The following is an 18,813-nucleotide window of genomic DNA, read 5'->3' as shown; positions in this document are numbered from 1 at the left end:
CAAGGCCCTGACACAATGGTGCAGAACGAAACTAGTAAACTCCTGTAAGAATGAGATCACATCTCTTGGGTGTGCAGGTAATATATCTCTGATCTGGGTTCTAGGACATAGGGGCATAGAGGGAAATGAAATTGCTGATGAGCTTGCCAGGAAGAGGACTGAGTTGAAGGGGACAGATAACTCCTACCCGGTCATCGGCATCGCCCTGACAGTTGTTAAAGGGGAATTGCACAAATTATTTCTCAAGAAAGCGCAGAAAAGATGGAGCTCCATTTCTTCAGGGACCCAGAAAGTCCTTTGAACTCCTCGCCATTCAATTTCCAAACTCGTAGCTGTGTTTACCGGCCACTGGACAATCAGTACACACGCAGAAAAGCTAGAGTTACCATTTAACCCCCATTGCAGATGCTATGGGGATCTTTCAGAGAAGGAGACTATTGAGCTCTTTCTTTGTAAATGTCCGGTTTTGGCAGCTAGACGATTAAGGCCACTGTACGCTCTTTTCTTCGACAGCCCGGGGCAGTGCGCCAACCTAAATCCCAACAATATTCTCCATTATATCAACAGCTCTGGCTGGCTGTAGATATCAGCCTGTTGGAGGTCTCATAATGGTATCAAAACGGCGTTTTAGAGCTACTTGAGGAGTGCCAGACTGGTACTTCAACCATTTCACCTACCTACTTAAGTATTGGGAAATAATTTAGCTTAGACAGATAAATAGATTTGGTTATCCATTCAATTGCCTACTTAGTCTCAAGTAGCACTTGTTGGAAAGAGAGATTCTATGTTGGATTTTAAGGTTGACATTGCTATCGGTGTTAACTGCTGGTTCCTAGATAAACATAACTATCAACATCTCTTCTCTGAATTTTTCTGATTCTGTCCCATCACATAAATTCCGTTTAGTCCTAATTAATCTCAAACAGCAAGCAAGTAGATCGACTTTGTCACTGTCTTTTTTGCTTAATATTATCGGGGGGATAATTTACTGTTCCTCTCTTTTAGAAATGTTTAACTTTTCGGTCACTACCAGATATTTCTTCTTCTTTCAGAGCATTACAACACGAGATGCATCAAAGCTTCCTTCCCAATGCTCCTCCAAAGCAGTTGGGTTTGAGCTTTTGCTTCGTCGTTACGTATTCCCAAATCCTTGAGATCGTATTCCATTGCGCCTATCCATCGGTTTCTCGGTTTGCATTTGTTTTTAAGCCTATTAGCTTTCTTGCCATGGCTTTCTTCACAGTGCAGTCAGTAGGCATACGGGTAGCATGAGCCATCCATCTTATGCGCTGCGCTTTAACAGAACGCACAACTCTCTCGTTCTGTACTAGATCGTTTAGATCTGTAGGTACCATCATCCATTCATATTGAGCCAAAAATCTTTCTTCAATTTTTCTTTCCCTGCTAGCAACCAGCGGACCGCCAACAATTTTAGGTTTAGCCGTTTTCGAGTAATGTTGGTCACCGACTTTGAAAACACCATTTCGAGAAAAATGCGTTTAAAGTTTGAAAAGCACTTTACATAGGATAGGAAACGCCTTTTCAAATTTGCGTGTAACTTCGAAAATATTCACCGGAATGATATTAAATTTTCTGTGTGTATTTTAAAATAATTGTACATTAAGAAAAAAAAAAATAATAAAAATCGAGTTTTGGAAGTTCTAACTGTATATAACCTTAACTGTTATAACTGTGTATAACCTTCATAGACTTGCACGTCAATCGTGGCAGAACTGGGAAAGCTGCTATAGCAATAATAATATTCCTTTATTTTCAAAATTAATTCTGTAATCTCATCACTAAATATGGAACCACAAGTGAACCACCTGAACCTTTTTTAGTTTTGTACATTCATATAATTTGGCATATGGCGCTTTGAGCTGGTTTGTCCATTGTTTTAAATTTATCGGCTTGACGTACTTTCATGGTTGCTTGAGCTTCTTTTAATGCTCCTGTGCTTATGTTTTTTTGGCGTGGAACTATGCATATTAAAAAAAAAAGAAGAACTTCATTAGTTGCGTTCATTAAATATCCCACTACAGCATATGATTACCAATCTGGACTACTAGATTTACGGTGTTTTCGGTGCTTAAACTTCTCTTCAATTGATGAATGCCTGCTCTTGTCTTTAAAATTTTGGCTGTCATCACTGCTTGTGGTAGAACGCCTGCGTTTACCGCTACCATCTTTATAACTTTGCGAGCTGCCACTCCTTGAGTCGACTTCACTGTGGCGATCCTGTCGCTTTTTAGCACGCTCGGAATGGCGTGAATGCTCTCGTCTATGTCTCTTGGGAGGCTTATCGAGCACATGTTTGTGCCTTCTTTGTCGCTCTTTTGATTTTGTATTAGCATCTGCGTCTGCCATGCATTCTTTCGATTGCGACGAGGAGGTATTTTCCAATTTGGTATCACTATTAATTTTATTGCGCTGATGTTGTTGTTGTAGCTGCTTACTTTTACTGCAGTCATCATGGTCGCTAACTTGTTTCTCCATCCTCTCAGTCTCAACTTTTCTTGTCGGTATTTCCAATTCCGGACTCTCAGACCAACGCCAGTTGCGTGAGCTTTGTTTGACATCATTCGCTGTCACTGTATTCCAACTACAAATTGAAATGAGAAATTTTTATACTGCCTTAGTTTTTATACACATTTGCCAAACCTCATTAAAGGCGTGACCATTTGCGCCCTGGTACTTGGAGTTCTGTTAACATCCAAGGGCATACTGCATTTATTGCCTGGATTTTTGAACAAATGTAAGTAATTGCATTTGTCGCCCTTTGGACATTTATGTGCAAGTGATAAACCTTTTTCGAAAACGAAATAAAAAATTTATTACAATGTTAAGGAAAAGGGGGCAGCTAAAGCGCTAGAGGTAAATAAAAAGTGGCACAATATTCAGCTACATTTAAGGTTGGTTAAACGCGAAATGTGTCATTGTTGGGTTTGTAGGAATTTTGTACAAAGGGATACCATCATTGTATGGTGTGATAAGTGGTAAGGCTTCACATACCACAGATTGCGCTACGCCAAGATTTAATGCATGAAAACTCGACATTTAATTGTCTACCGGCGTAATAACGTCTTTGTAGCTTTATGAAAGCTTTTAAGGCGGATCTGCAAAGAAAAAGTTAGAAATGCAAAATAAGCAAGCGGTGTAAACAAATTTTTTGTTAAAAAAGTGTCTACATGGCTCACTATAAAAAAATATATTGCATCCATTGACCCACTCACCTTTCATCCACATACTCGACAAAAACATGTCCACGCATGTGACGCAGCACGTTGCGTACAGCGCGAAAATTTAATATATATCCGAACTCCTCCAATTCGGGTAATACATCTTCGAAAAAATCTTCATACGCCTCGCGCAAATCTTGTTCACTTAACTCTAAACTCCCATCAGCATTCGCGTATTCCTTATGTTGCTCCACTTCCAGTAGCGGATGCATAAAGAAGTGACGCACAACAATTATGTTCGAAAGCAGCGGCCGACGATGATTGTTAACGCATGGCGCTCCATATCGGCAACAATTCGTACGCTCATACAGAATACATAAATTTTGGTTGGGTCGTGATTCTACTACTCGGCGTAGTTCCGCAGGTGGTGGACCATCATTGTTAAGAAAATTCTCCATACACTCCATCATTTGCTCAAATTCCGCTGCGGCGGCAGCTTTACTCTTTTCATGTTCTTCGTGACGCCGTCGTTGCTCAGCTTCCTTTGCCGCCAGCTCTTCTGCTTGCTTTATACGTTTGGCCACTTCTGCGGCTTCTAAAGCTGTGCGTTGTTGCTGCTTGAGGCGGAATTCACGTTGTGCTAGCAGGTCACGCCTTAGCCAAATTTCCTCCTCTTCGGCATGACGCTTCTCAGCTGCGCGTTTCTGTTCCTCTTCGAGCTGCACTTGCTGCTGTAGCAGCTGTTGGTATGCAGGATCTTTCAGATTATGTGCTTCCTCTATGGAATTTGAACTGTAAGTTAAAAAAATATATACATATATATGTCCTATTGGTTCTTACCTTCCTCCAAACGCAGGTCACGCGCCACAGCTTCTTTCCGACGTCTGCGCTTGCGTTGTTGTTTTTTCAACTCTTTCCGCCATGGCCGTTTTGTTGTACTGCGTTGAAATAAGTAAAGGAATACTTAGTATAAAATTTAGCTCAAACGAAAATAATATTTACCTTTTTCCCGACATTTCTATGGAAAATAATGTTTTGCTGTTTGTTCAGCTGCCAGCCAAAATCAGCTGCCAACCAAAATCAGCTGTTTATTATGTATTCTATGATCCATCGCACAGATGTCGCAGTCAGCAACAAATAGTACAAGAATTAAAAAGGAAAGGCAAAATTTTCGGCAGATTTGTGTTATTTAGTCATGTTTCTTAATGCCGTCTCCTTATTGCTTGGTTAATATTGGCCCTAATTTAAAGTGGGTTAGCTGTCTGATAGCTTGAAGTGAGAGTTTCATATCCGCGAAGGTCTGCTTAGCCGACGTTTAGTTATTTCGGTCATTGTGAATATGTTTTCAGCAATTCACACAAATCCATTGTGAATACACGAAAACTCTATATCAGCTGAGTTGCATTTACAGTTGTCGGTGTTTTATTCTTTTTCCGTTATTTACCTGTAATATTTGAAATTATAAAACAATAACGGAAAAGAACGAAAATGGAAGAAGAAATCGGCAGCTGAATTTCAATAGCCGAATACCCGAACAGTATTTGATAGCGCCACCGAGCGACACGCCAATTTAATGAAAGTAAGAGGACATTTTAATAAAATCTTACAATATATTTGGAACCTTGATTAATTACGTAACTTGTGAGGTCCACATTTATTTTACCGAAATGAGGTATAATAATTGAAAAGCCACCAGTGTGAGAATTGGCAAAAATCTTTCTTAACCATTTGAAACGAAGCGGGCCTTCAGTCAAGGCGATTCCTTTTGATACGACTTCTTCAATTTCATGATGAAAAAAATAATTCGCGCCGCCAGCATCGACATCTCTGGCAGTATTTTCTATAAAAGTGTTGTTGTTGTAGCAGCAAAAGCATTTCCCATACATGTACGCGGAGTGCAGCTGGAGTGCCAGTCCTTGGCCGGATATATAGTAAATCCAGGTCATTCCGGTAACGTAGAACCGACTCTCGGGTACCACCGAGTGGGTCTTGCGGTAAACGAGGGCAGGATAAAGTACCTTGTGTCAACAACCAAAAAGTCTACGCCTATTGGACAGCAGGTTGCGATTGACAATTATGAGTTCGACGTAGTCAAGGACTTTTTCTAGAGAGCCAGTGAAGAATAACACTTGCCATCAGGTGCTACTTTGGGCTGGGTAGGCAATTGATGCTCGACAAAAAAGATCTATTGTGGACTGAGTCGTAGAATTTGACGAACACCGACCGGCAGTTGTTCAAAGCTTTTAAGAGAAAAATTCTTCGCAAGATCTATGCTCCAATTTGTGTGAATGGTGCATACCGAATGAGATGAAACCACGAGCTGTGCGCCGATATCGGCGTAGTGAAGCGCATTCAAATTCAGTGGCTGGACAATAACGACAAAGAAGTGGAATTCACAAAAAAGAGCGTTCTCGGTCATCGGTTGTATTTGTGCTCAATCAGACATTGTGAAAATGGGCTTAAAGATAATGACAACAGTGAAATTTTTGTAAAAAATATTCATTTTTTGCCATGCATAGTTAAATTTGCCGCTGTACCTAGATGTAGCAAATAACTCCAAACTTTATTATCAAGTGTAGTAAAACGGGTTGCCATCCTAGGCGAATGTCAGGTTGCACTCAAGGCTGTACCATACTTTGAACTTAAATCCACAATGATTTTGGAGTGTGTAAAGATACGATTTTATACAGCTTATATGGGCTCCAGGTCGCAAGGGCATAGGCGGGAACGAGGTGCGGTCCAAAAATTTATTAGACTTCAGTCTTTCTTGGCAATGGGACAACATATCAGCAAACAAGAGCTCAGAAGAGGAGAGCCGAAGCTAAGGGACAGAAGCTGGTACCAGTTTGGCTCTTAAAAGGTTTAAACAAATAATAAATCACCCTAAGAACAAAATCCTTCCTCGACGAACAAAACCAACACTGTATAAGAATCTTATCATGCCCCTTCTAACGTATGGCGCAGAAGCTTGGACGATGACAATATCCGATGAGGCATGCCTTGGAGCGTTTGAGAGAAAGATTCTGTGAAAGATTTTTGGATTTTTGCACGTTGGTTACGGCGAGTATCGTAGGCGATGGCACAATGAGCTTTACGGCGACATCGATTAAAGATCCAGCGGCTTCGTTGACTGATTATCATATCGTCCGAATAGATACAAACGCTCCGGCTCTGCTGGTAGCAGAGTAATAGGGAAGACCGCCTCTGCGTTGGAAAGATTAGGTGGAGAAGGACTTGACTTCACTTGGTGTGACCAACTGGCGCCGGTAAGCACGAGAAAGAAACGGCTAGCGCGCTCTGTTAAACTTGGCCAAAATCGTTTAAGTGGTTATAGTGGCAATCAAATAGAAGTAAGCAAAGTTATAGATAACGCAAGCCATAACTTTTCGCACAATAAAAGGATAAGTTTACAATAAAGTTGCATATACATGTATTTAGTGCTGTAAACATCATCGCATTGGGTTGCTTTACAATTAAATGAATTTGATTATGCAGCAATTACAAGTATTTTGTACTAGATGAAAGATATTTCTGAAAGACATTTTAGGTTAAATTCGATTTGCTTATAATATTTCCACTCTTTAAGACACAACACTTCATCCTGGAGTCAATCCAGCGGCGGACGATGCATTCGTACGGTCCCAGTGGGAGGGCGTAGAACGAAACTGTATCAAAATAATAAGATAGCACGTAGCAGCGCCACAAATCTAAATAGTAAAAGTAAATAGAAAAATAAGAAAAAGTAATTAAGAACTAAATTTATTGTCAATTCAAATATCAGCACTGCTCACCGTAAATATCAAAGTGCGGTCTAACTTGAACAGCCCAGCTGCAGTGAATGTGACCTGTCGATGTGACAGTTGTAACGATAGGCGTAAAAGACGATCATGCACAGCCGAGTCTTCGGAAATATTCAGTATTTTATGCACAATGGCCGCAGTGCTCTTACTCTCCCTAATAGTTTTGCTGCTGCCCTCCACGATTAGTAGGATAATCACCACATACCACACCATTTGTGTAAAGAAGAAGGCAAAGAATTCATCTGCCTCGAATTTGTCCACGCGACTCGGCGTAATAACCGCTTCCAATATGTAGAAATCATCAAACAATATGAATAGAAAGGAAATGGCAATAATAGCGAGCATTGGGTAATTGAAATAGTCTTCGATGGTGCAACAAATGTCGCAAAGCAAATTATGTACATTGCTGACTTGCTTTAGCGCTCTTTCGGGATTCTGACGCACAATGGAAGTGACGCTATAGCGTGGACGTGGCGTGGCGGTTGGTTGAATAACACACGGTGCAGGAGGCATGCTATGGCGATGCATCCGTATTACTGAGTGCATGGGTGATAGTTCCTCAGCGTAACGCTCCTCGATTTGCGAGTCGAGTATGTCCTGCAGGACCTGTGAAGTAGTGCATAATAGAAGCAGTGAGAAGATTAAGGTTGTTATGAAAAGGGGAGGAAAAACGAATATTATATACGTATGATGTGATGTTAAAATATCAGCGCAGGAGGAGCTAAAAAACTATTTAGCTCTTTGGTGGCGAGTGTCGGCATATAGTCGTCCAAACCGGTTTACCGTTACGCCGAAATTAGTTCGTAGCTATAACGCTGTCGCGAGCCTGACTGTCGTTCTGAGCGATATGATACACATAGGTATAGTAAAAGTGTCACGTTTTTATTCAAAGACATTAGGGGCCATTAGCGATGAAGTCTTATCTTCCTTATAATGTAAACTTACGAAGTGAGACGACGATAGAGTCCGAACGAATTTCAGTTCTTCGATTCAGTCTCTCAGTGTCGCTGCCAGAGGAACCAGCAGGCTAACATATTTTATCCTACGCACGATAGTGACAGTTCCAACGAATATTACTTGGAATCTGATAAAATGGAGGATGACGGTATTACTTCGACAAGTGGAAGTGAAATCCGTGCTATAAGGAATCCACTCAGGCATTTCAAAATTAGCAGTGATAACAGTTTGTTTATAATTATGTTTTGATTTTATGAAAAATTTTTCTTGTGTTAAATAAAGTCTTAGTTTTTATAACGTTCAACGTATTTATTTTCTTTACGGCGCACTCCAACACCTCTCGGTTAAAAGTAAAAATATTTGGAACATTAACAAGAGATTTGAACCCACAAGCGAGCTTGGCAGCCTGAGAGAGCCTGCAGATGATGATGCAACTGATGTTATCTGTCATATCCGGCCGACTGTCGTAGATCCCACTGTCATTAGGAAGAAGGACTATATGCAGGTGGTTGGACTGAGGACGGGCCACTTTCTATTGGCGAAACTCATGGAAAAGGTAGGCATCTGAGACAGTGCACTCTGCCAAGCAAGTGGATGAGACAGCGCACCACTTTGTATACGTCTGCCCGGCCTTCGATCGCATAAGGTTTGAAGTCTTTGGCCCTCTATATGTTTTAAGAAGCGATCCTTGGCATCACAACATCTTAGGAGGTCGGGTAAATTTAAAGAAAATTCAAAAGGGAACCCGAGTACAGTACAATGGACTTAATGTTGTCTGAGTGCTGTGCTTGCTAGGTTTTCATAAAAAAAAATGAAAAAATAGCAACAAGAGACCGGCAATCTCAGAAAGCCTTTAGCCTAAATAAAAGCGTATCTTAGTTCGAGAAATCTTTATTTATTCCAATCGTCAGACAGCTCTAAGATCGCCTTCTATCATGGAAACACTTGACTAAGGTAGTAAAAGAGTGATATAAATTATGAAAAATACTTGCACAGTATTTTTTTATTAATCTACTCTGGATACCAAGAGTACTGGAAGGCAGATGAATGAGAAGTACAAACCTCATAAAGAATCTAAGGCATATGAGTTAGCTAGATTGGGCTCCTTGCTCCAAATTAGTCAGGACAAGTTGCCAACTCCAACTGGAAACAGTTAAACACCTGCGCTGTCAGTAGACAAACGTGGCCCGAATAGAACATATGTAGGTTGCGCTAAGAGTCTACTTAAATTAAGCAGGAGGAATCTAAGAATCTTAGTAGGTGTCGTATCTGGGCCACTATCCAATGACTATTGTAGAAGCTTTCAGAATACAGAAGAGGAAGATACAGCCGAAAACCTTCTATGCGGGTGCATGGCTCTGTGTAGAAGACGAGTTGAATTACTCAATCGCGCTTTTTTGAATAACATTGCGGATGTTGCGAATCTCAAACTAGCTAGTATAGCCAGCTTTTTAAAGAGAGGTTTAGAGCGAACCAACTAGAGTAGGAATAGGATAGTTCCGGTGGTATCAAAGGGTGTCACTAACTGGCTTAGGTGCGTCGAAAGATAGCCACTTCCCCTAACCTAACTTAAATTAGCAAGATCTCACTATCGGGAGATCCGATGAAGGACTATCACCACTGTTCATCGAATTTTATAAAAACTAGTCTTAGAAAATACTTATGAACTCATGAAAGTGTATGCGAAACACATCGTCGATTTAAAGTCACTTTCGACAGGAAGAGTTGCCTACATGTCGTGCGAGGTCTGAATTTGGTATGCTTGCTAATATAATACGGAGGGGGTATTGCAAAATGTCGTTGAGCAATACCAGCAGCTCTGTGAGAATTTTAAAGGACCTCTCGGAGTCTTTTGATACCAAACGAAATTTTAGACGGATTGACTCTCTGTCGTGGAATTTCTTTAACCTGATGCTGGAAAAGATTTTGCCGCAGAACATAATCGCTCAGGCACAGTTTATAAGAGCGTACACTGGGACACGCCGATTATACTGATAACCTAACCTGCATCAAAACTTCCCAGCCAAGCTCTCCCAGTTTTTGCCGAGTCATCAAAGAGGTGTGTGGCCTAGCGTTGTCCTGATGGAAGACGACGCCATTTCTGCTGATCAGTTCTGGCCGTTTTTTTCGATTGCTTGCTTCAATCTCATCAGTTGTTGACAGTAAAGTGTAGAATCAATCATTCGAGCCGGCTGGAGCAGCTCATAGTGGATGATTCCTTTCCAATCCCACCAAACACACAGCACAACCTTTCGAGGGTCAATCCTAGCTTTGCGACCATTTGTTGAGCTTCACCACCCTTGCACCATGATCTTTTTCATTCATTATTGTCGTATTTGATCCACTTTTCGTCTCCTGTTACTACGAGTATTCGCTTCAGAAATGGTTCGATTTCATTTCGTTTCAGCAAAGAATCGCAGATGTTATACCCAAACATCGAGCTTCTTTTTGTAACCAGCCTTTTTTAAAGGGTTCAAAACCATTTGATGATGAATGTTTAGTGCTTTGGCGATGTCATGGCAGCTTATGTGACGGTCCTGGTCAATCTTTTCCATAATTAATCGACTTTTTCAACGATAGGTCGACCGGAGCGAGGTGCATCTTTCACATCGAAATTTCCAGAACGGAAGCGAGCGAACCATTGTTGTGCTACACGAACTGATACAGCATCGTCTCCGTAAACTTCACAAATTTCATATGTGGCTTGCATTCTTCCCTTTTTTATACAAAATTTTCAAAATATAGCGAATTTCTTCATTATTTTCACTCATTTTTGAACAGCTATAACTTTTTTTCAACTTCTCCGAATTTAATTTTTTTTTGCTTAAATGAAGCTTAAAATGTCACCTTTCTAACACCAAATGATATGACACAATGTGATTGGTAGCACTAGAGATAGATGACTACAACGACATCTATTGACAAAATACGAAAAGACTTTTTCGACTACCCAATATATATTTGTAGATACATAAAGGATGTAACTTTGCTGGGCGTTTGGCCGAGCTCCTCCTATTTGTGGCGCGCGTCTTGATGTTGCTCCACAAATAGAGGGACCTACAATTTAAGTCGACTCCGAACGGCAAATGATTTTTAATGATTCGATGCGGTACCTGCTGATGATAGCAGGCGCAGAGGAATACCTCCATTGCGTTGGAAAGAGCAGGTAGAGAAGGACATTGCTCACTGTGGTGAGGCGCCGTTTAGCAAGTGGAAGAAATGACTGATGCGCTTAGATTTATAAAAAATAAATAAATAATTGGCACGTACACTTCTCCGAACTGCAAATGATTTTTAAGAAGAGCTTTTTCATTGCACTTAGATTTGCACTTTGCCCTCATGGTCTTTTGTGCGCTCTACTCATCACAGTACCTCATCCAGACCCAGTTGCCTTATTAATCTTAAGATAGCGCTAATCAAAACGTATACGTTTTAGGCTGTTAATTCGCTTTACTCCCATTATGGTACCTCTTATTTTTTGCCCTTGCGCTTTTACATTTTCTTACATACAAATAATACCTTTTTTTCTTGCTCAGTTACCTCATTCATCATTCGGAACCGTGTGCGTGTCAAGTGCGTGGTGCATAGAAATTTGAAAACCATGATGCTTATATTCAAGTGCGGCAAGGCGAATGTAGTAAAAACCACAAATGATGGCCAAATCTCTGCCGAACGCAGCAACATGTAGCTGACCAACAGATAAACGACATTGAAGAGCAGTAAGCCCATCACAGTTACAAATGAGTACAACAGCACTTTGCGATAATCGAGTTTTAGGCCCAAACGCAAAAATATCTCATCCACCACCAAAGAATTTTGTATGATATTGAGCAGCAGGTTGCGCTGTGAGAAAAATAGAAGAAAAAAAAATAAATTTATTTTATTTCGTAATATTTATGAAATTTTCATCTCACTTACTTTGAAGAAAATCGAAAAGAAAATCGTCACCATTGCAATTATGCCACTCAGAGACAGTGTCGCATCGCCCAGGCGCGTAATGCTGGTCTGGAAGAAATAGCTAATGATAGAGTCGCCTTCTAGTAGCGAAAGCACAAAACATAAAATAAAAAACAGAAAATGCACAACGCCTGCCGCAAATGAGAAGACGGATGTGCGCACTTCCTTGTTGGCACTCATTCGAAACGGTGCTAGTCCAATTAATGAGATGTACGCCAGGGGGCGGAGCGATTGCAAAATGCTATCCGATTGCGTTAAACGTTTCAAAAACTGCCACGCCATTTTAAAAGCGCGTCCGCAGTGTCCCCTTTGTTTTTGCAATTAATTATTTGCGATTATTGCTGAATAAATGTGCTTCGTATCCTTGTTGCACTATCAAATTACCACATTTAATGGGTCAATGCCAGCCGGAAGTATGGCAATCGGCAGATGCTTAGAAAACGTCTGCCAGCGACGCGCACTTGTTGATTACTGGCGCGAAATTTCATAACGTGGCTAAATAGTTTTGTTCCTGGCCATAACTACGCACAATGGCAGTATTAGTTCTTGGCCATTGTGTAAATAGTGTATAAATAAAAAATATTGTTGTATTGTCGCGTCATTGATGGACGGCTGTCGGGAGGCATTTAGGTGCGCCACATATCCACTTGTTGTTGCTGTCTCATGTATTTTTTGCGACTTTCATTTCGAATGACATTATTGCTAAGGGGTTGATGAAGCGGTAAAGGGGGAAAAGGGGAAAAAGGGGAAAGGAGGTTTATATGCTATGTTGTGATAAAAGGACGTTAGCCGCAATCGGCGAGAATGATGGCTCGTTATGAGTTATAATAGGAAAATAATTGACATCAATATTTTAAATGAGTGCTCGATTGACCACTGGCACAATTTGCACTGACAGAAATCGTAATTGGATAAAAGTACTTAAGTATGATACTCTTATACTTTCCATAACATATTATTAACTTGTTTACACTGTGATATTTATTTTTATTTTTTAGTAGATTGCTGTTTTTTAATACAAACAGGTGGCAACGCCAGCTAAAAATAATATCTTGGTTTTGCATCTATTTTAAAATCCATTAATACATCATACCTTTACCTTAATATGCAACCAAAATTCGTGATAAATTGTCCCTTTGCAATAAAATTCTGGTGGCATCACTATTAAAAAAAGGTGTTTGGAATACATTTTTCTTAAAAATATTTGCCCTGGTACTCGTATTTTAATATTTATACTTATTTTTTTATAAATAACTTTTTTATACAAACAGGTGGCAACACCTGCTAAACGTATTTCTTTATTGAATTGAATATTTTTATTTGATACCTTTATCTTTATAACCAAATGAATTTCGTGATCAATTTTCTGGTGGCATCGCTTTAAAAAAAGTTTTCGGAGTAAGTTTTCTTAAAAATATTTGCCTTGATAACCAAGCGTATGTTTAGTTTTTAATGAATTAATTTTTTTTTCATACAAACAGGTGGCAACACACGGCTAAAATTTAGCATAAGCCATCCACAAATCATTAAGATTTATTAGAAGTTTGCACTCATCGCCTTTTGTGCCCCTACGAACCATAGACTTTCCGTATGTTAGATGAAAAAATGTTAAAATTGGGACAGTGGTTTTTGAGTGATGTTCTTTCGAAGAAATTTTTAAAATTTTTAGATGCAGAGCCGTACAACTAATTAGCAACGCGATATTTTGACTAGATCTTACTACTTTTCTTTTGATTTTTCAATATTCACTACATTCATTTTACAAAAAAATCCATATAAATTCAAGTTTGTACAAGATTTATAAAAATACGAAAAATTTTCATCAAAATTTCAAACTTTTTAATCAGATTTAAAAAAATGTAAATCCCATTAAATTTTAGTTCAATAATAATCAATTTGATAATTTTTTGTTAATTTTTCTCTCTAACGGTGTTACGGATTTTCTTCATATAAAAAATTGTTCATGCATTCGTTATATGGAGAATTCGCTTGAGACTTATTATGGCGTCCGGAGTTGACCCGGTTGCCTTATTTACGATTTTAATGAAGTACGCACAACTGTCGATGGATGTTAAGCTAAATGATACTTTGATTTCGACTGTTAGTAACACGAAAATGTCGAAAGTTTGCTTTTTTTCTTCGTGAAAACTTCTTCAAATTGGTAGTCGGTAGTACTTAGGGCTAGAGCAAAGAAATATTGCTGGAAGCAAGGAAGTCAGTCGTTGACATACGCAGATCGTTCCTATGATTGTCGATTCTACGTTATCGAATCAATCTGGATTTATATCCTACCAAGGACTGTCACTCCAGACGAGTGAACGATGACTGAACTACGATTATGTTAACCGTTTCATGTTACGGATGAAGTTTATTAAGCGGCTAATATCAGGACCTGCCGCATCATCAATAGGTGTAGCAAGGAATAGAGAGCCTATATGTCCGAATCTTAACCCCTTGAGAGCAGCATAGCTAAGAGGAAGGTGCTGATGCCACCTCATCCTCCTTACAGCTGACGCAAAAGGGACTCGTAGTAATGGCGAGACTCAATGCCCTGTAAGGGCATAAAATTCGAGAGCTGAGGTTTTGTTAACCTTTGAAGCCCCCTTGAGTTCCTCCGATTCATCGATAGTCAGTAGGATCTCGCGACCTTACAAGTTTGTATACTTGCAGAGCGATCGCTGAGTGAGAGAGAAGAGTATTTTTTTATAGGTATTTTCAGTTTTTTTTTTTCAAGTTAACATAAAGAAAGATATATTGTAAAAAAACAAGTAACGGTGATCAATTAGTAAGAGTTGATAAAAAAATGTTACATGCTCTGGAAAGAAAAATATATCTCCACCGCTATAGAAAAATTAATAATGGAACTGATAATTTGGACAGAAAAAATATAGATTTGTTTTGTCAGTTTTTTCTGAGTGTAGCATCGCTATAGTTTTCAAAATAAAACTACTTGCTGGCGCATCCAATCAACAAATGGCTATGTACGCATATTATTTAAAAAGTGACACTGTTGACACAAAAAATGTCGAAGCAATAACAAGGCCAAGAGGAAATACGGTAGAGGCATACAAAATGTGTGCAAAGGTCATTCACCATATTGAAAGGATATTTTAAGATTTAATCGAACAACTTGTTTTTTTAGTACTCGCAATATGACAGAATCAAGGAGGAGTGAGTGTAAATGCATATAAGGATAGGAGAGGAAATACAGAACAGAAATAAATGCTTTTTAAAATTATAAAATTTTTGCTCTCAGTTTCAGAAATTTAAAAATCTTTTTATTGGGTCATTTTGGTGTATCAAAAGTTGCGCTTAATAGTTGCGCTTAGTTGCGGTGAATAGGCATTATTTCAGAAAAGATGTTGGCTCTTTAGTGTGGAAAATATTGTACAAACCGTAAAAAATATTATATAAACCGAATCAAGTACTTCAAAGGCTATTATTTTCACTATATTGCATTTATTGATTCCGTTTAAAATAGTACAAATGGCTGTCTCCTGGTTGCTCGAGTCCTTCAGTAGGTAGCACAGTTATCATCTCCAGCAGCGGCACCACATTTCTCCCTATTGCACCCCAATAACATTTCCGGCGTTCTATAGTTTAGGTTATGTTATACTAGCTGGCCGAAGTCACGTAGGGACCATTTTGGTGCATAGCGCTACCAGATCAGAGTTCTATTTTTTTTTTTTTTTGGCGAATTTTTTTCATCTGAAATTTTTTTTTGCTTTACAATCTTCGAAGAGGACCTTCTGTACATCTCAGCCCTTGGTTTCTATAAGAATAGGAGAAGTTTCAGCTAAATTTTTCTTCAAAGTAAGTGGCATAACGTTGAAGTCGGAGTAAACACGAGAACAACGAGTTATCCGATTAAAACTCCGTCTAAAAGATGTTATGGCCAAAACCAAAAGGCCAACCGCAGAAATTACCAGAATGACAAATGGTTATGTTCCAATCCTACAGGCCTTATGCTCAACGAGAAGATCAGGATAGCAGGAAGTAAATAATGTTTCAATCCTACAGAGGCTCCTGCTGTCAAGCGCATGAAGTTTCCAGCCACTGTTACGGTTTCGGATGTTGTGAGTAACAAAGGACTAGCCATGCCACTACACTTCATTATTCAAGGATTTCTAGTGAATTCTGCTGCATATATCGAAGTTCTACAGGCAGTATTGAAACTCTGGATTGATGGTGACAGCCTTTACCTCTTTCTGCAAGACTCTGCTACTTCGCACGAAGCGATGGCTGCCAAAATTGGATGGCTGAAAAGTTTCTTGAACACATAATACCGAACTTATGGCCGTCTAACTCCTCAGAAGTTATTTATTTATTTATTTATAAAAATTGGCTTAAAGAGTAAATCTTATAAGCTAATTGTAACATAAAGCGATAGCGTCGAGGCCTTACGCTTAAACTGTTTATATGGAGTAATTTTGTATTGTGTCTTAAATTCTATGGTATAGGTTGGCTATTGTAAAGAATTTTGTTATTAAAGATATTGAATCGGAGGTTGGGGAAGATAGATGCGTCATTGGATTTGAGTTGCTGAAGATTTGTCTTCTGCGGCGGTGTATAATGGGCAATGAAGGAGGATATGGAGTATGGTACATCTTACGTCCGGGTTGTACGTCCACGTAGTGAGGATGGTGTTGATCATGGAATGCCCAATGTAGTCTTTGTATGCCCTAGACGAAGACGCGCGAGCTTTATGACGTCTAGTCGGGTCACCCTATTTTCATTATTTTTTATACTATAAAGTCCGTTATTTGGGTTTTTGTATGGCTTACCAGAATTGAGTTCCACGCATGGGGCTGTTTGATATCGGAATGTTTTTTTATATGTTTTTTAATGTCGGTTAAGTTAAAGTTGTCCATCATTAGTGTTGGTGTTTGATGTGCTTGTTTGGCGGTGTAGTCAGCGAATTCATTTCCGGTTGATTTTAGGGTATTTCGCTATCATAATGTTTCTAAAGGTGGTTAGATAGTGATCGTAGTTGTATATGTTCGCTATTGAGTTGATGGCTGAAAGGGAATCAGAACATATTGCGAAGTTTTTGGTTTTGCTCTTTATTGAGTTTATAGTTTCGCATATGGCTATCATTTCTGCAAAGTAAGTTGAACTATAGCTTGGTAGGTTTGACGTTTTTATAATTTCGTATTGTGAGATTATGTTGTATGTAGTGTTGTTGTCGATCTTAGATCCGTCTGTGTAGATGAAGGTGTAGTTGTGGTGTTTCTCTTTAACTTTGAAAAACTTTGTTTGATACTGGATTGGGTTAGATTAGATGATATACCCGTATAATAAAATAATATTGTGTAACAAATTCGTCACGCTTCATTATGTTCCAATTCCATCCTATAAAAGTCGGTGCTTGCTCATTAATCTACAAGCACTCGATAGTAGAAGGACTATTCTCGCTCTCACTTTCGTTTTCAATTTGATAAGTGGAGTGATTGAGTCGAGAAAATTTCAATATGCCTCAGCGAAGTTTATGAAATCAGGACATTTTCTGGTTAGAGGTGGAAGAACTATAAGAAATGTTATATTTTCTTCATTAAAATAAAATTGGTAAATTATAAGTTAAATTTATTTTTGATTGAATTGTTCAGCATTGAACTGTTTTTCATAGTCTGTACGAAATACTGCGTTTCTAGATTACTAATAATTCAAATAAATAAATGAAATTAATAAATAGATATTTAAAAACACTGTTTTATCCAGTAGCGGTAGCGAGTGTCGTCTGGCTAAAGTCTTTTACTGATTTAGATGGTTACTGGCTATTTTAGAAAAGTTTGTGGTGTCTAAAATCTACATTCTGTCAAAAAAATATCGCGCGTTACACATATGTATGTAAAATTTTTTTTTGCTGGGATGTTGGTACAACTGTCCTCTATAGTGTCGCATAGTTTGAGCGTGATCTGCCAATTAGTTTGTTTTTGACATTAGCCAACCGCAGGTGTGCTCTGTGATTTTCACTATGGATAGTAATATTGAACACAGAATTTGTCTTAAATTTGGTGTTTTGAACGGGCCCTCGTGTGCTGAATCGTTGAAAATGTTGCAGCAGTCCTATGGTGAGAGTGCTTTATCAAAATCACGGGTCTACGAGTGATGTAAGGCTTTTGCAAATAAGTCGTGGAAGATTTGCCCCGTTCTGGTCGCCCATCAACGTCTTCAACGGATGAAAACGTCGACAAAGTCGAGGGAATGGTGCTGGAAAACTATAATTTAAGTTGGAGGGATATAGCTCGTCACCTTAGGGTGTCTCACGAATCAATTCGAAACATTTTATACCCTCAATTGGACATGACACGCGTGGCTGCTCGACTCGTTACAAGAGAGTTGAATTTCTTTCAAAAGACATGCTTGAGCAAGCACATCATAACAGGTGATGAGACGTGGCTATATGAGTTTGATATGCAAGCCAGCCAACAGTCAACAGGCGGCTGAATGGCGCTATCCACATGAGCCGAAATCCAAAAAACCAAGTCAAAGTCGGTCAAAAGTGAACGTTATGCAATTCGTTTTCTTTGATTATCATGGAGCTGTGCACTCGGAATTCATCCCAAATGGTGCTACGGTAAATAAAGAATATTATTTGGAAGTTATGCGACGTTTGAGAGCGAATGTGCGTAGAAAACGGCCCAATTTGTAGAAAGAAAACTCAAGGATCTTGCACCATGATAACGCACCGTCTCACAAGGCTCATATTGTGAATACTTGTTTGACCAAAACCTCGACAAATGTCATCGAACAACCACAATTTTCACCAGATTTAGCCCCTTGTGATTTTTTCCTATTCCCAAAACTTAACTTGGCACTCCGCGGACGTCGCTTTGAGTCGATAGACGCCATTAAGGAGAATTCGCTGACTGAAGGAGCTGAAGAAGATCTCTTCAAGTGCGTTTAAAAGGTGCTTTGAT

At 39.2% G+C, this 18,813-nt stretch overlaps 2 protein-coding genes across 3 annotated transcripts; both read right to left on the bottom strand.

The window, feature by feature from the left end:
* Window positions 1-1,250: 1,250 nt before the first annotated feature.
* Window positions 1,251-4,258, bottom strand: LOC128863136 (U2 small nuclear ribonucleoprotein auxiliary factor 35 kDa subunit-related protein 2). 2 transcript variants are annotated; one of them, XM_054102099.1, is made up of 7 exons: window positions 4,182-4,258; window positions 4,020-4,117; window positions 3,234-3,957; window positions 3,013-3,116; window positions 2,662-2,806; window positions 2,054-2,602; window positions 1,251-1,979 (listed from the first exon to the last, which is right to left on the bottom strand). In XM_054102099.1, exons 1-7 carry the CDS (start codon window positions 4,193-4,195, stop codon window positions 1,904-1,906), a joined length of 1,710 nt encoding a protein of 569 aa, XP_053958074.1. In that variant the 5' UTR covers window positions 4,196-4,258; the 3' UTR covers window positions 1,251-1,903. The 2 variants fall into 2 exon arrangements, with proteins under 2 accessions (XP_053958074.1, XP_053958076.1); XM_054102101.1 differs by lacking the exons at window positions 1,251-1,979; window positions 2,054-2,602 and having other exon boundaries at window positions 2,718-2,806; window positions 2,973-3,116.
* Window positions 4,259-6,662: 2,404 nt separating this feature from the next.
* Window positions 6,663-12,351, bottom strand: LOC128864105 (putative gustatory receptor 28a). The gene is made up of 4 exons (XM_054103605.1): window positions 11,855-12,351; window positions 11,477-11,779; window positions 6,971-7,585; window positions 6,663-6,886 (listed from the first exon to the last, which is right to left on the bottom strand). Exons 1-4 carry the CDS (start codon window positions 12,173-12,175, stop codon window positions 6,776-6,778), a joined length of 1,350 nt encoding a protein of 449 aa, XP_053959580.1. The 5' UTR covers window positions 12,176-12,351; the 3' UTR covers window positions 6,663-6,775.
* Between the last annotated feature and the right edge of the window lie 6,462 nt (window positions 12,352-18,813).

The sequence above is a fragment of the Anastrepha ludens genome, chromosome 5, assembly GCF_028408465.1.
Source record: "Anastrepha ludens isolate Willacy chromosome 5, idAnaLude1.1, whole genome shotgun sequence".
Lineage (NCBI taxonomy): Eukaryota > Metazoa > Arthropoda > Insecta > Diptera > Tephritidae > Anastrepha > Anastrepha ludens.
The sequence above is the reverse complement of the archived record's forward strand: the minus strand, read 5'-3'. Positions and strand labels throughout refer to the sequence as shown.

Coding starts and splice junctions, on each gene's coding strand:
- LOC128863136 (XM_054102099.1), bottom strand. Junction 2,603..2,661: donor ATGGTCACGCCTTTAATGAG/GTTTGGCAAATG, acceptor TTCAATTTGTAG/TTGGAATACAGTGACAGCGA. Junction 1,980..2,053: donor AAATCTAGTAGTCCAGATTG/GTAATCATATGC, acceptor TAATATGCATAG/TTCCACGCCAAAAAAACATA.
- LOC128864105 (XM_054103605.1), bottom strand. CDS start 12,175: ATGGCGTGGCAGTTTTTGAAACGTTTAACGCAATCGGATAGCATTTTG. Junction 11,780..11,854: donor TCTTTTCGATTTTCTTCAAA/GTAAGTGAGATG, acceptor TTTTTCTCACAG/CGCAACCTGCTGCTCAATAT. Junction 6,887..6,970: donor ACCGCACTTTGATATTTACG/GTGAGCAGTGCT, acceptor TTTACTATTTAG/ATTTGTGGCGCTGCTACGTG.